At 39.3% G+C, this 13,856-nt stretch overlaps 1 protein-coding gene across 3 annotated transcripts in view; it reads left to right on the top strand.

Annotated features, from left to right (window-relative positions):
* The window catches only part of LOC117318172 (titin homolog), a 142,062-nt gene that overhangs the window by 108,114 nt on the left and 20,092 nt on the right, over positions 1 to 13,856 (top strand). For all 3 annotated transcript variants that reach the window (XM_033873193.1, XM_033873194.1, XM_033873195.1), the window contains 6 exons: positions 79 to 1,271; positions 4,705 to 5,108; positions 6,560 to 6,751; positions 7,258 to 7,428; positions 7,919 to 8,059; positions 8,710 to 8,885. In XM_033873193.1, the coding sequence (XP_033729084.1) occupies positions 79 to 1,271; positions 4,705 to 5,108; positions 6,560 to 6,751; positions 7,258 to 7,428; positions 7,919 to 8,059; positions 8,710 to 8,885 (2,277 nt within the window). The remainder of the gene's footprint in view (positions 1 to 78; positions 1,272 to 4,704; positions 5,109 to 6,559; positions 6,752 to 7,257; positions 7,429 to 7,918; positions 8,060 to 8,709; positions 8,886 to 13,856) is intronic.

The raw sequence follows: 13,856 nt of genomic DNA, 5'->3' as shown, positions 1-13,856 counted from the left end.
CGGAGTTTGGGCACTAAATTGACATAAAGTAATTAATGTTTCACAAGTGTCTTCAAGCTTCTCTACTTTCTCTGACAGGTTTTAGAGAACCATAGAAAAGAGACCGGTTTACAGTCGCTGAGGCATCCTCACCAGAACAATATCATCGAGGAAAGAGATCACAAGGACTCCGTATTAAGTTCAAGTACTGTTGATCAGGGTAACGGAGACTCTTTACAAAACTCTGACACTGATCAAGGTCAGGCAGAATCTTTACATGAGGATGAAGTTGATAATTATAGTCCTCAGAATTCATACGTAGTGGTAGAGGAGGATGTGACTCCAGACATTACAGAGTTCAAAGGTCATCAACATCACAGTGGCACAGACAATTTCATAGACTACAAACATCAGAGTGACCTGAATTATGATAAAAATAGATCTAAAGGTGAGGTCAGAGGTCATGTAGATAAAATAAGTGAAGAACACCGAGATAATGTTACACAAACAAATGCGAAAGAGTTCCAAGTTCAAGAAGATGAACACATAAATGAAGGGTTAGAGTTTAAAGGTCATACAGGTCAACAAGTTCACAGAGAGATCAAAGATCATAAAGGTGTGGTTGACAGTAGAGAGGTCAAAGTTCAAAAAAGAAGTGCTAGTGAAGAGCTCTCTCAGTTAGAGGATGATGATAATATTGATAAGAGAGAGGAAAAGGACGATGTGATCGAGGAGAAATTTGAGGAAGAGACGAATACTACAGAGGAACATTGTGCTAATGAAAAAGTTCCTGTCGATCCAATTAATGAAATAAGAAAACTTAAATCATTTCTGAGTGACATTTCTCCGCGACCTCGTGTACGAAGAGTCGTAATAGAGGATGAACCATGTGATATTGAAGAGCCGTTAATTGAACCAGAACAGGTTTATCGTGAGGAAAGCCAGCAGGACTTTTACACCAAGTGTACTGCCATAGACTACGCACACGAACACACCGCATCTCTCCCGGACTTCGATGTCTCCGACTTCGAGTTAAATTCTAACGAAATTGATCCAGATTTGTTATCCATGAATCTAGCTCCAATTCTCGAGGAGGATGAGGAGGGGGAGGAGGATGAGGATGAAGAAGATAAGGTGACAGACTGGCGGGGGAATTGGATATTCAAAGGAAATTCCTTTGTATCCCCGTACGCCAACATGGGCAAGAAACTCATCGGCGGTGAGGAAATCGGACAGATCTACATGACCATTCCGGAACCTTACCAAGAGTTGGCGCCGCGGGTCGGCAACAGGTAAAACTTTGTTTAATTCTATTTTTCCAGTTGTCAGATGAGCGTTCATTAAATCGGATTAAATGAAGACAAACAAATTTAAACTTTAAATATTTAATTCAACACGTAATTAAATTTCCTTTGATGATGAAGCAAAAATTTTAAGTTGTTGAATACATTTGAAAATTTTCTGAATATATACAGATATTTTTGGAAGACTTTAAAATGTCAAGATTGTACACTGTATTTCTGTTCAATAAAGGTTCTTTATACTAATGGCAAAAGAAAGAAATACCTTAGGCCAAAACGATGTTTGTTTCCAGTCTCCTATACATACTTAAATTGTACCGACCCTTATTTTTTGTGTCCATCCTAAACGTTTTATTATTAGTTTCAAACAAGAATTATTAATAGTCATCGAATCAACCTGGCACTTCTAATGTTTTTTTTTTAAATAAACACAAAAAAGTTCTCCTCGGGGAGAGTGTTAATAACCCACATAATAATCTCCTCCTAATTTACAACCTCCTGATCTTGGCTTCTGCCAAAGGTTTTAAAACTTTTATATGCCAGTTACATTTTGAAGTCCAGGATTCAAATTGTATGTTTTTGAGGTAATTTGGTGAGTTTTCTGTTTGTCGTTTTCTGGTTTTTTTTTTTTTTTTTCATTAATTCAAAACATAAACCTGAAATTATTGAACCTATACAAGATTCTATTTCTCAGCTCCATTGATTAGTTTTGAAATGATTGAACCTATACAAGATTCTATTTCTCAGCTCCATTGTTTAGACTTGAAATGATTGAACCTATATGAGATTCTGTTTCTCAGCTCCATTGATTGTGTGTGTTTTTTCAGGAGCTATAGTTCGGTACATCCGTCTGTTGGAGGGTAAGGATGTGGTCTGACATTTGGTGTCACCATTACAAAACAACAGATTTAGTTCAGGAAACAGATCTTTCCTTCCAATTTGCATTATTTTCATATTTGTTAAAAAATAAATGGTTATCAAGAAATCATGAAATTTTATTATAAAATAAAAAAAAAAAATTCTACCCTTCACTAGTAGATGTCACCTGTACTTCCTAGAAATAAAAATGTTTGAGTTATCTCCCCTTTATATTATCTATTCTACTCGCCCCAAAAATAAACATCAAACATTCCAATGGCCCAGTTGAAAATATTGTCAAATTTTTACTAAAGATTTTCTCAGTGTGTAGTTTTTAATTGGCACATAAATTTGCAAGAACATAGCTATAGGAAAAATACAACCAAACGTCTCTTTGTCACAGATAGGTAGGATATAGCCTTAAGTCTAATGCCACTGTAAGAAAACACTATAATGAATTAAGACTCCATGTCATTAGAAGGTAGCATACATGCATCCTTAAATCTCCATGTCAGAGCCTATAGGCACAACTCCTTAAATCTTTGTCCGATAAAGGTAGCATATACAGCCTTAAGTTTTGAGTCCTAGTAATGATGGTATGCATCTATATAGCATTCAGTCACAATAACTGTCAGACTTTGAGATATCTTTCTTGATTTCTTATGTTTGCAATAATAGGAAAGATCTGGTTCAATATTTATCAAAAATCTTGGTGACATTTGATAGATCATTTATAAAATAGTTCTTTTATTTTTTCTCACAAACAAATGTGCATGCCTTGGAAAGTTTGTTAATAGTTTTTTTCCTGCCGTTTTGTGAGGTCAATACAAAGTTTTCTGTTCCTGTTGGTGGACTTTCTGAATGTGACCTTCACCAAGAGCACCTAACTTTTGAAAAACAGCTTAATTTCTAGCTAGAGAATTTATTTTGTATTTCAAGTTTCTGGGGTTCAAGGATTTTACCTCTGGAGGAGAGGGTGGGGTTAAAAGAGTTTTACCAGCAGGGTCAGGGGGGAAGGGGAGGGGGTTAAAAGGGGGGAAGAATGGCAAGATGATGAGGATACAGGGGTTCTACCAATGTGTGAAGGGGGATGACATTGTGAGGGGGGGCTACCAATGTGTGGAGGGGGATGTATGGTGGGGGGGGGGGGGGGGGGGGGTACCAATGTGTGAAGAGGAAGGCATGGTGAAGGGGGGGGGGGGGGGTGTTACCAATGAGGATGGCATGGTGAAGTGGGAGGGGTTTTACCAATGTTGCGATTGAGGGGGTGGCATTATGAAACATGAAGGGGTTAATCAGTATGGTGAGGGGGGATGGGTTCGACCAATGCTGGGAGGGGATGGCATGGTGAGGGGGGGGATTAAATTGTATTCTTGCTGTAGCAACAAAAGTACTGAAAAATAGCTGTCACTCTCTCCTCATCCTCGCTCGGATTTATGGGAATTAGATTTCGGCTTAAAAAGACAGAATTTAGGGTGCTGGTTTGTAAAGCTTACCATTTTGAAATCATTTTGTTCATAGTTCAGTAAAAAATGCTAAAAAGGCCATTACAGGTAGTTTGTCCTGCAATATGCCTGCCACGAAGTTTAATACCAATTTTACCTGTATATCATTGGCTCCTTCAGGGTTTATTGCAGGATAACCATGGTAAGACAATGTGTTTCAGCGTATATACGTAGATGTTTAATTTTTCTGATGCTAGAATTAAATGCCTGCATGCTGTAGTGATAGACCAAGGTTCATAATCAGGTTAAAATCATAAGGGACATGTCAAGTGGAAGAAAGCCTTTGTCAGATTTACCTGTATAATCTGTCAGATTTACCTGTGTAATCTGTCAGATTTACCTGTGTAATCTGTAAGATTTACCTGTATAATCTGACATCAAGTGGAACAAACCCTTTGTCAGATTTACCTGTGTAATCTGTCAGATTTACCTGTGTAATCTGTCAGATTTACCAGTATAATCCGACATCAAGTGGAACAAACCCTTTGTCAGATTTACCTGTGAAATCTGATGTCCCTAAAATAATCACTGGATAAGTTAATGATAATTGCTGTATTTTTATCCACTATGTGAAAATAATTTTCTCTATAAACAGTCTGTAATTACAACAGTATATATACATTAAGTTTGTATCTGTTTGACAATATAACAATGTTGATTTAGTTTAACAAACATATTTTTAATTTCATCAATGTGTTTTTATTATTTAGACTAAAAAAGGTCTAGTAGCTGTGACAGATTTGAGATGGAGGGTTCATCTACTACTTAGGGTAGTTTTTGTTTCTCAGGAAGCTGAGATATCAGGGACTTAGTCAGTGCTGTCATGGTTTTTTAACCCAAGTTGCTCCTAATAGCATGTGATGAGCCTCCAATATGTTGTTGGTGAGGTAGTCACCAGCTACTACAAAGAGACCCTATCTCATGATGATTCTGGTAATATTCATGGGGCAGTAAACACCCTGCAAATAAATAAACAAATAAACTAATTAATAAAAGGACTCAACGGACAAATTGAACATATCATGAAAATGTAACATACTTTTTTTTATTATATTTGACAGAGAAGCGAGTGATATATTTTCTGACCTATCAGACGATGACGATGAAAATGAGGACAATTTAAGCGATGAAGAAACGTCATTCTACGCCAAAACGTCAGAGGAGATTGCTCGAATAACGAGGAAAGGCTCCTTTTCACAGTCGGTGCAAACAGATGATTCCGACCTTGATACTTCAAGGGACCAATGGACATCAGACTCAGGGGTCAAAGGTCAAAGTGCAAAAGTTGATGTAAGTGAAAGTAGTGCTGATGATTCTAAAACGAAATCTGCCAAAAAGTTGATTGAGGAGCTAATCCCGGCTGAGAATGGCGACCCTAAGTTTGAAATTCCACCTGAGAGCGTAACGGTGCCGGAAGGTGAACCTGCCAAATTTACGTGTCGTGTCGGGGGGACGGATCCAACAGGTGAGAGTCGATGGACCAATAGATATTTATACTGTTTTTATCTGCTAATAACCCAATGCCCACAAATAAGTCCCTTTCTTAATTTTCCCAAAATCATTAATTCTAAAATACAATGTAGTATGTAAAATGTGGTTCACAAAACTTTACTGAAAGGAGATGAGCGTACTTCAAGATAAACCTCAGTGCTTAACTTTTACACAGGGAGAGGGGCTTGGAGAAATGAAGAATAGGATAATGAAAAATAAACACTTTAAAGTGAAATACACTCATTAAACTGTCTTTATCACAATTAAAATTAAAGTCTTCTGGCATCAAACATTTGATCAAACTGAAAAATTTTAATTCAAAGAAATTTTTTTTCAATACTGTATACCTGGTAATTTTCACCCCCGTTTAATTTTCGCCATTTTCGCCCTTTGATGATAGGGCGAATTTAAGATGACGGCGAAAATTTCAAGCTCAATTGCAGGATTTACAAGTTATCATACATAGGCTACATTTGTAGTCGGATCCAAAACATACCCTCGAACTTTCCAAGTGTGTTATATCCTATACAATTACAGGCAACACGTGTTATATATTTACACTAAGTTTATAAAATAGGTAATTGTTTTATTCCAATCTGTGCATGTGAAAAAAAATCTAGATCTAAATATAGGCCTTGTAAATTTGCGATATCACGTGGAGTTAAATCGAAAATATCGGCTAAGACAGCGTACTAGGTTTAGTATATTTGATTTTAAACAAACGCTTTAAATACTAAGTAACTTTTAAAATCCAAACGTTTTAAAATTATGCACACAAATAGGTCTCTGCCATTGTGAAGGCTGATTTTATGACTTCACCGTCGCTTGTGGCTTCAATCGATGACAAATGAACAAAAGAAAACACTGGTCAGCTGTAGACTTCTAATTAGTCACGGCACAGTGAACTTAACCACTCATCGTGTTTGCTTAAAATCGACCATGCATACCTAATACTATTTGAATCAATATAGGCTAAAGTAAATCTGAACACAGGTAAACCTGGTATATTTCACACCTGATTACATTTCACACCTCAGCGCGATATGCAAAGAAAAGAAAATGGGAGAACTGGATAAATCCTGAGTTTTCCGAGTGCAATTGTATCGAGAATTCCGAACGGAATTTTCCGATTGTGAACGAGGAAAATACATTTCTTAAAAGTAGTTTAGGGCGAAATTAAAACGGGGCGAATATCTTTTGTGTTGCTCAAGGGCGAAAATAACCTGGGGCGAAAAATACCAGGTATACAGTATTAAGGATTTTTTTTTCAAAACACAAAAATACAATTGTAATCTTCAATATGACATAAAAACATAAGTTATTTATTGTTCATAATATTTAAGATTGAAAATAAAATGAATTTGAAATCAGAAATTTTACCTGATCAAAAGATGATCATACTAAAAATAACTTTGTTGTGTTTAGATGTGTTTTGGTACAAAGTGGAGGATGAGCTAAAAGAGTTAGAGGAGGCGGAACAGTTTGATGTTTCTCGGGACGGAAACCGACATCACATGACCATGTATTACCCGGTCAAGGACGACGCCGGTCAGTACATGGCTATAGCGGTCAATGAGAAGGGACGGTGCTGTCAATATTTAGTGCTCAAAGTCAAAAGTAAGTTTGATCAATCATGGTCAAAACTAAGTTTGATCAGTCATGGTTAAAAGTAAGTTTGATCAGTCATGGTTAAAAGTAAGTTTGATCAGTCACGGTTAAAAGTAAGTTTGATCAGTCACGGTTAAAAGTAAGTTTGATCAATTATGGTCAAAAGTCAGAAAAAGCTTGTTTTCAAGGTGAAGTAATTTGATCAATTTAGATTTAAATTATTTTTTATTAATTGTGGGCAACAATTCAGTTTAATCATCAAATATTGCTGAAAATCAAAATCTTTATCAAATGTGGTTAAAAGTAAATTTTGATTTATTCATGGTTAAAGGTGTATAATCATACTGATTTATTGTCTAATGGAAAATAAAGATAGTGTGAACGCATAACTTTTTAGTGAATATTTCTATTGTTATATTCTGTTGTAATAAGCAGAAAATGAAGTTGTCACATCTAAATACCAATGTATGAACTAAAATAATTTTTCAGTGATTTCATTTTTCTTTCTTTAACAGAAAATACACAAGACCTGAAACCTCCAGAATTCCTAAAAGGAATCCAGGATGTGGAGGTCACGGAAGGTCAAACTGTAAAGTTCAGATGTAAGGTCAAAGGTTATCCCCAGCCAAGGGTCATCTGGTACAAAGACGGACAGAGACTGAAAAGTGACTCAAATTATAAATTAGGTAAAAATCTGATTATAATTGTAAGACTGTTATCTACAATTATGTGTTAATGTTATTCACCATTTTATTAAGATGGCAAAATATTGCAAGGTATGGCTAGACCTGTAGAGCAAGCAAAATTGGACAAAGGGCCATAACTCTTTATACATTTGTATCAATATTGTTTTCGTGCAGAACTCACTATTATACAAAAAAAATACTTTTATAGTTGTTGGTTAAGTAACAAAATATTAATCCATGTCGGTGAAGTCAACAGAGCTCTAAAATTGAATACTTAACAGTTTTCAAGATATTAAAATTGAGTGAAATCAAGTAAACATTCAATAAAATAATCGGAAGGGACGACTACTAATCTTGACATCTCCTCCCTATGAGTGTGTATGGTTTTATACAAATCTGACTCAATATTTATCAGAACTTGATTTTATATGATACTGTACAGATCAAAATCTATTATCAACACCTTTAATGTCGTATCATATTTTTCCAGAGAAATACGGTAACCGTGACTACCTGATGACAATTGACTGTGCAACAATGAACGAAGATGCCGAGTACACTGTCATGGCCAAGAACATCGCTGGGGAGGTCAAATCCAGCGCTCAGCTGATAGTGGAGCCAGAGCAACCAGGTATGGCAATTTAAAAACATTTATCTGGCAAAAGTTGCATCAATGTTCGTAATTAGGGGAATTCCTTACCATCTTAATCCACATACATGCCCCTGCCTTCAAACAACCCTCCTAAATCATAATTTTTGCAGAATCATCCATTTTAAAAGTGGTTCATAAATTAGGCTGTATGCAACTTGAAAAATAAACTTTTACACTAACGGAGGGGGCCAATTTTAGGACATATACAGTAAAAACTATTACACTTAGGGAGGGGGCTAATTTTAGGATATATGCAGTACCATAATCTGCAATTGGAAAGCATATTGCAGAATTGAAGAATTTTCCTCAAGATTTGTTCCTAAAATCTAATAAAGCTTTCTTATGGAAAAATTTAATGTGAATGAGCATGATGTTAATTTAAGGAATATGTTGATGAAATACTTAGGTGTCAGTTTAGATATGGTTTAGCCATTGGCTGTTTATTCTCACCATCCAAACATGACATTAATTACACCGGAGGCTGAAAATGTAGAGAACAAAATTGTTGTTTTCAACACAATGCCATTAGATACAAATATAGATTTCATTGGCATATACATGTGAAATGATTTCACATCAAAATTTTACTAGCATCACCATTAAAAAATATTAATCTTTTGTTTGTACAGAGGAAACTTTTAACTCACTACGAACGTCGTTCTCCTTTTCCTCGTCATTTTCTGATGACAAGAGGACAAAGCCTTCGAGGGTAGATCAGAACATCTCAAACCTCAGTAGGAAAATGATGACGACGAAGGACAACGTCACCAATGTGGCAGAGGATATGTTATCTACTGCAAATGAGGTATTTCTGGAGTTACGGCCCTTGAATTTAATTATTATATCATTTTTGAAATAGACGTACATGGTACAATTAATTTTTGCATTTGTTTCAGACATTCAGGATGACAAGTTTAAAATCGTATCAAATAGAAATTAAAATAAGTTACCATCCAGTTGGATGTAATTAAAAACATCAGAAAATATTTAAAATATTTCTATATTATAACACTACTGTTGTAGGATATTAATCTGGTATGAACTCTCAATGATATGTTATGAATATTTTATAGGAGAAATTACTGCTTAAACTACACGCAGGTTTAAATTAACTGCCTCAAGTTTTCAAAAAAGTAGACCATCTACTGAATTATCTCCCTTACACTGCTTGATTTCAACTTCTGTAGGTAAAGATTCAGAATCACAGTCGTATTGAAGCACATTTGAGTCCCATTCTGTCTCGTCCTGTTTCTGACTTGGTCGGAATTCCTGTTTCTGACTTGGTCGGAATTCCTGCTTCTGACTTGGTCGGAACTCCTGCTTCTGACTTGGTCGGAGCAGAATAAAAATAGCACAGAATGTGGAGTGTAGAACAAAAATATTTCATTGAAAACATATTCAGTACAGAACAGAAATTGGTCCTTAATTAATTTCACAGAAAATTGACAATGAACAAAAATTCCAAAAAAATATGACTTTGAATACAAATCTGCAGAAAAAGTTGAATGAGATTTTATACTTCTTTTTTCCTAATTTGTAGTATTAAATACTAAAAAGAGTCAGTATCTGTAACAATGACACAAAATTTATAGGTCCTTGGTGGATAAACTGAAATTCAAACCCAACCAATAAATGTATCTAAACATTTCCTTTTATTATTTTCCCCCACAATTAACATTTTTGGTGATGGTTTTACTTCTTTGTACCATCTAATTAGGCTTTGAAATGGTTGGTTGTTTACTGAACTAATGTTAGATATGTCTCGGGTCACAGAACTTGTTAGAAATCAAGGCTTGTCATATGTACAAGTCACAGAGCTTGTTAGGTAACAAGGTTTGTCACATATCAAGTCACAGAACTGGTTAGATAACGAGGCTTGTCACATATCAAGTCACAGAACTTGTTAGATAACATGGCTCGTCACATAGTAAGTCACCAAACTTTTTAGATAACACGGTTCATCACATATCAAGTCACAGAACTTATTAAATAACACGGTTCATCACATATCAAGTCACAGAACTTGTATTTTATGGTTATTAAATCACATGCACAGATAATTTTAATTGTTATATATTTGGTAGTTATATGATAAGACAGTGTCTTCAGGACTGGAGAATGTATTGGACTGACTTTAATCACGATTTGTGAATGAGTTTATTATGTTGGCTAATTAAGTATGCGTCATTTATTGGATAGCCTGAAGATAACAAAAAATAATTTTTGTTATAATGTTAGGTATCAGTCAGGCCACCCTTAAAAATATCTTGGTTTGGTGTAACCCGACCAGGGGTCTTAGATATCGGTAGGTAGGTAGGGCTGTAACCTGACCAGGGGGTCTTACATATGGGTAGGTAGGTAGAGCTGTAACCCGACCAGGGGGTCTTAGATATCGGTAGGTAGGTAGGGCTGTAACCCGACCAGGGGGTCTTACATATGGGTAGGTAGGTAGGGCTCTAACCCGACCAGGGGGTCTTACATATGGGTAGATATGGCTGTAACCCAACCAGGGGGTCTTACATATGGGTAGGTAGGTAGGGCTCTAACCCGACCAGGGGGTCTTACATATGGGTGGATATGGCTGTAACCCGACCAGGGGGTCTTACATATGGGTAGGTAGGTAGGGCTCTAACCCGACCAGGGGGTCTTACATATGGGTAGATATGGCTGTAACCCGACCAGGGGGTCTTACATATGGGTAGGTAGGTAGGGCTCTAACCCGACCAGGGGGTCTTACATATCGGTAGATATGGCTGTAACCCAACCAGGGGGTCTTACATATGGGTAGGTAGGTAGGGCTGTAACCCGACCAGGGGGTCTTACATATGGGTAGGTAGGTAGGGCTGTAACCCAACCAGGGGGTCTTACATATGGGTAGGTAGGTAGGGCTGTAACCCGACCAGGGGTCTTACATACGGGTAGGTATGGCTGTAACCCGACCAGGGGGTCTTACATATGGGTAGGTAGGCAGGGCTGTAACCCGACCAGGGGGTCTTACATATGGGTAGGTAGGTAGGGCTTTAACCCGACCAGGGGGTCTTACATACGGGTAGGTATGGCTGTTACCCGACCAGGGGGTCTTACATATGGGTAGGTAGGTAGGGCTGTAACCCGACCAGGGGTCTTACATACGGGTAGGTATGGCTGTAACCCAACCAGGGGGTCTTACATATGGGTAGGTACGTAGGGCTCTAACCCGACCAGGGGGTCTTACATACGGGTAGGTATGGCTGTAACCCGACCAGGGGGTCTTACATATGGGTAGGTAGGTAGGGCTGTAACCCGACCAGGGGTCTTACATACGGGTAGGTATGGCTGTAACCCGACCAGGAGGTCTTACATATGGGTAGGTAGGTATGGCTGTAACCCGACCAGGGGGTCTTACAGATGGGTAGGTAGGTATGGCTGTAACCCGACCAGGGGGTCTTACATATGGGTAGGTAGGCAGGGCTGTAACCCGACCAGGGGGTCTTACATATGGGTAGGTAGGTAGAGCTGTAACCCGACCAGGGGGTCTTACATATGGGAAGGTAGGCAGGGCTGTAACCCGACCAGGGGGTCTTACATACGGGTAGGTATGGCTGTAACCCGACCAGGGGGTCTTACATATGGGTAGGTAGGCAGGGCTGTAACCCGACCAGGGGGTCTTACATATGGATAGGTATGGCTGTAACCCGACCAGGGCGTCTTACATATGGGTAGGTATGGCTGTAACCCGACCAGGGGGTCTTACATATGGGTAGGTAGGCAGGGCTGTAACCCGACCAGGGGGTCTTACATGTGGGTAGGTAGGTAGAGCTGTAACCCGACCAGGGGGTCTTACATATGGGTAGGTAGGCAGGGCTGTAACCCGACCAGGGGGTCTTACATATGGGTAGGTAGGCAGGGCTGTAACCCGACCAGGGGGTCTTACATACGGGTAGGTATGGCTGTAACCCGACCAGGGGGTCTTACATATGGGTAGGTAGGTAGAGCTGTAACCCGACCAGGGGGTCTTACATATGGGTAGGTATGCAGGGCTGTAACCCGACCAGGGGGTCTTACATACGGGTAGGTATGGCTGTAACCCGACCAGGGGGTCTTACATGTGGGTAGGTATGGCTGTAACCCGACCAGGGGGTCTTACATACGGGTAGGCAGGGCTGTAACCCGACCAGGGGGTCTTACATACGGGTAGGTATGGCTGTAACCCGACCAGGGGGTCTTACATATGGGTAGGTAGGCAGGGCTGTAACCCGACCAGGGGGTCTTACATACGGGTAGGTATGGCTGTAACCCGACCAGGGGGTCTTACATGTGGGTAGGTAGGCAGGGCTGTAACCCGACCAGGGGGTCTTACATATGGGTAGGTAGGCAGGGCTGTAACCCGACCAGGGGGTCTTACATATGGGTAGGTAGGTAGAGCTGTAACCCGACCAGGGGGTCTTACATATGGGAAGGTAGGCAGGGCTGTAACCCGACCAGGGGGTCTTACATACGGGTAGGTATGGCTGTAACCCGACCAGGGGGTCTTACATATGGGTAGGTAGGCAGGGCTGTAACCCGACCAGGGGGTCTTACATATGGATAGGTATGGCTGTAACCCGACCAGGGCGTCTTACATATGGGTAGGTATGGCTGTAACCCGACCAGGGGGTCTTACATATGGGTAGGTAGGCAGGGCTGTAACCCGACCAGGGGGTCTTACATGTGGGTAGGTAGGTAGAGCTGTAACCCGACCAGGGGGTCTTACATATGGGTAGGTAGGCAGGGCTGTAACCCGACCAGGGGGTCTTACATATGGGTAGGTAGGCAGGGCTGTAACCCGACCAGGGGGTCTTACATACGGGTAGGTATGGCTGTAACCCGACCAGGGGGTCTTAGGTAGCAGTGTACAGTAAAAATGCCAAATTCTGAAAAATATGGCACATGCTTTAGATATGTAAACATTGCCAGTTAACCTTACATATAACCTCTTATAAAGTATATATATTTGAAGTCTGTACAACATTTGCAAGTTTAATAGAGCTCTGAAGGATAAGTAAACTGATATTTTCTGTGATTTTTAGAGCTGTGAATACCATGGTAACAGCTTAAAAAATTCTCAAAAATTGCAAAATATTATGATATTTGACCCAAAATGGCACAATTCTCTACACAATTTTTTTTCTGAAACCTATTCAAAATTAAATATCTCTATCCCAAAGACAGAATTAATCTTGTTTGGACATATGTTGTAAATTAAGTTTTTCCGCTATCTTACCTTTTCTGTGGGCTTCCATTTTGCGCTGTAGGCCAAACTAAATTTCCTGTGTAAACACACGTTCGGAAAATCCGGATATTTAAAATCCGGAACCAATTTATTGATTTTTGTTTTAATAAATGTGAAGCCTGTATGTACTACTTCATACTGGATATACCAATTATAGTGTACATTTATTTTTTCATTTTTTATACATATCATAATACAGGAGTTATTTGCTTAACAAAAAAATTGCCCATGGCCAGGCTGTCTTACTGTGGTGTGCTACCTTACATATGGGTAGGTAGGTAGAGCTGTAACCCGACCAGGGGGTCTTACATATGGGTAGGTATGCAGGGCTGTAACCCGACCAGGGGGTCTTACATACGGGTAGGTATGGCTGTAACCCGACCAGGGGGTCTTACATGTGGGTAGGTATGGCTGTAACCCGACCAGGGGGTCTTACATACGGGTAGGCAGGGCTGTAACCCGACCAGGGGGTCTTACATACGGGTAGGTATGGCTGTAACCCGACCAGGGGGTCTTACATATGGG

The sequence above is a fragment of the Pecten maximus genome, chromosome 19, assembly GCF_902652985.1.
Source record: "Pecten maximus chromosome 19, xPecMax1.1, whole genome shotgun sequence".
NCBI classification, from domain to species: domain Eukaryota; kingdom Metazoa; phylum Mollusca; class Bivalvia; order Pectinida; family Pectinidae; genus Pecten; species Pecten maximus.
The sequence above is the reverse complement of the archived record's forward strand: the minus strand, read 5'-3'. Positions and strand labels throughout refer to the sequence as shown.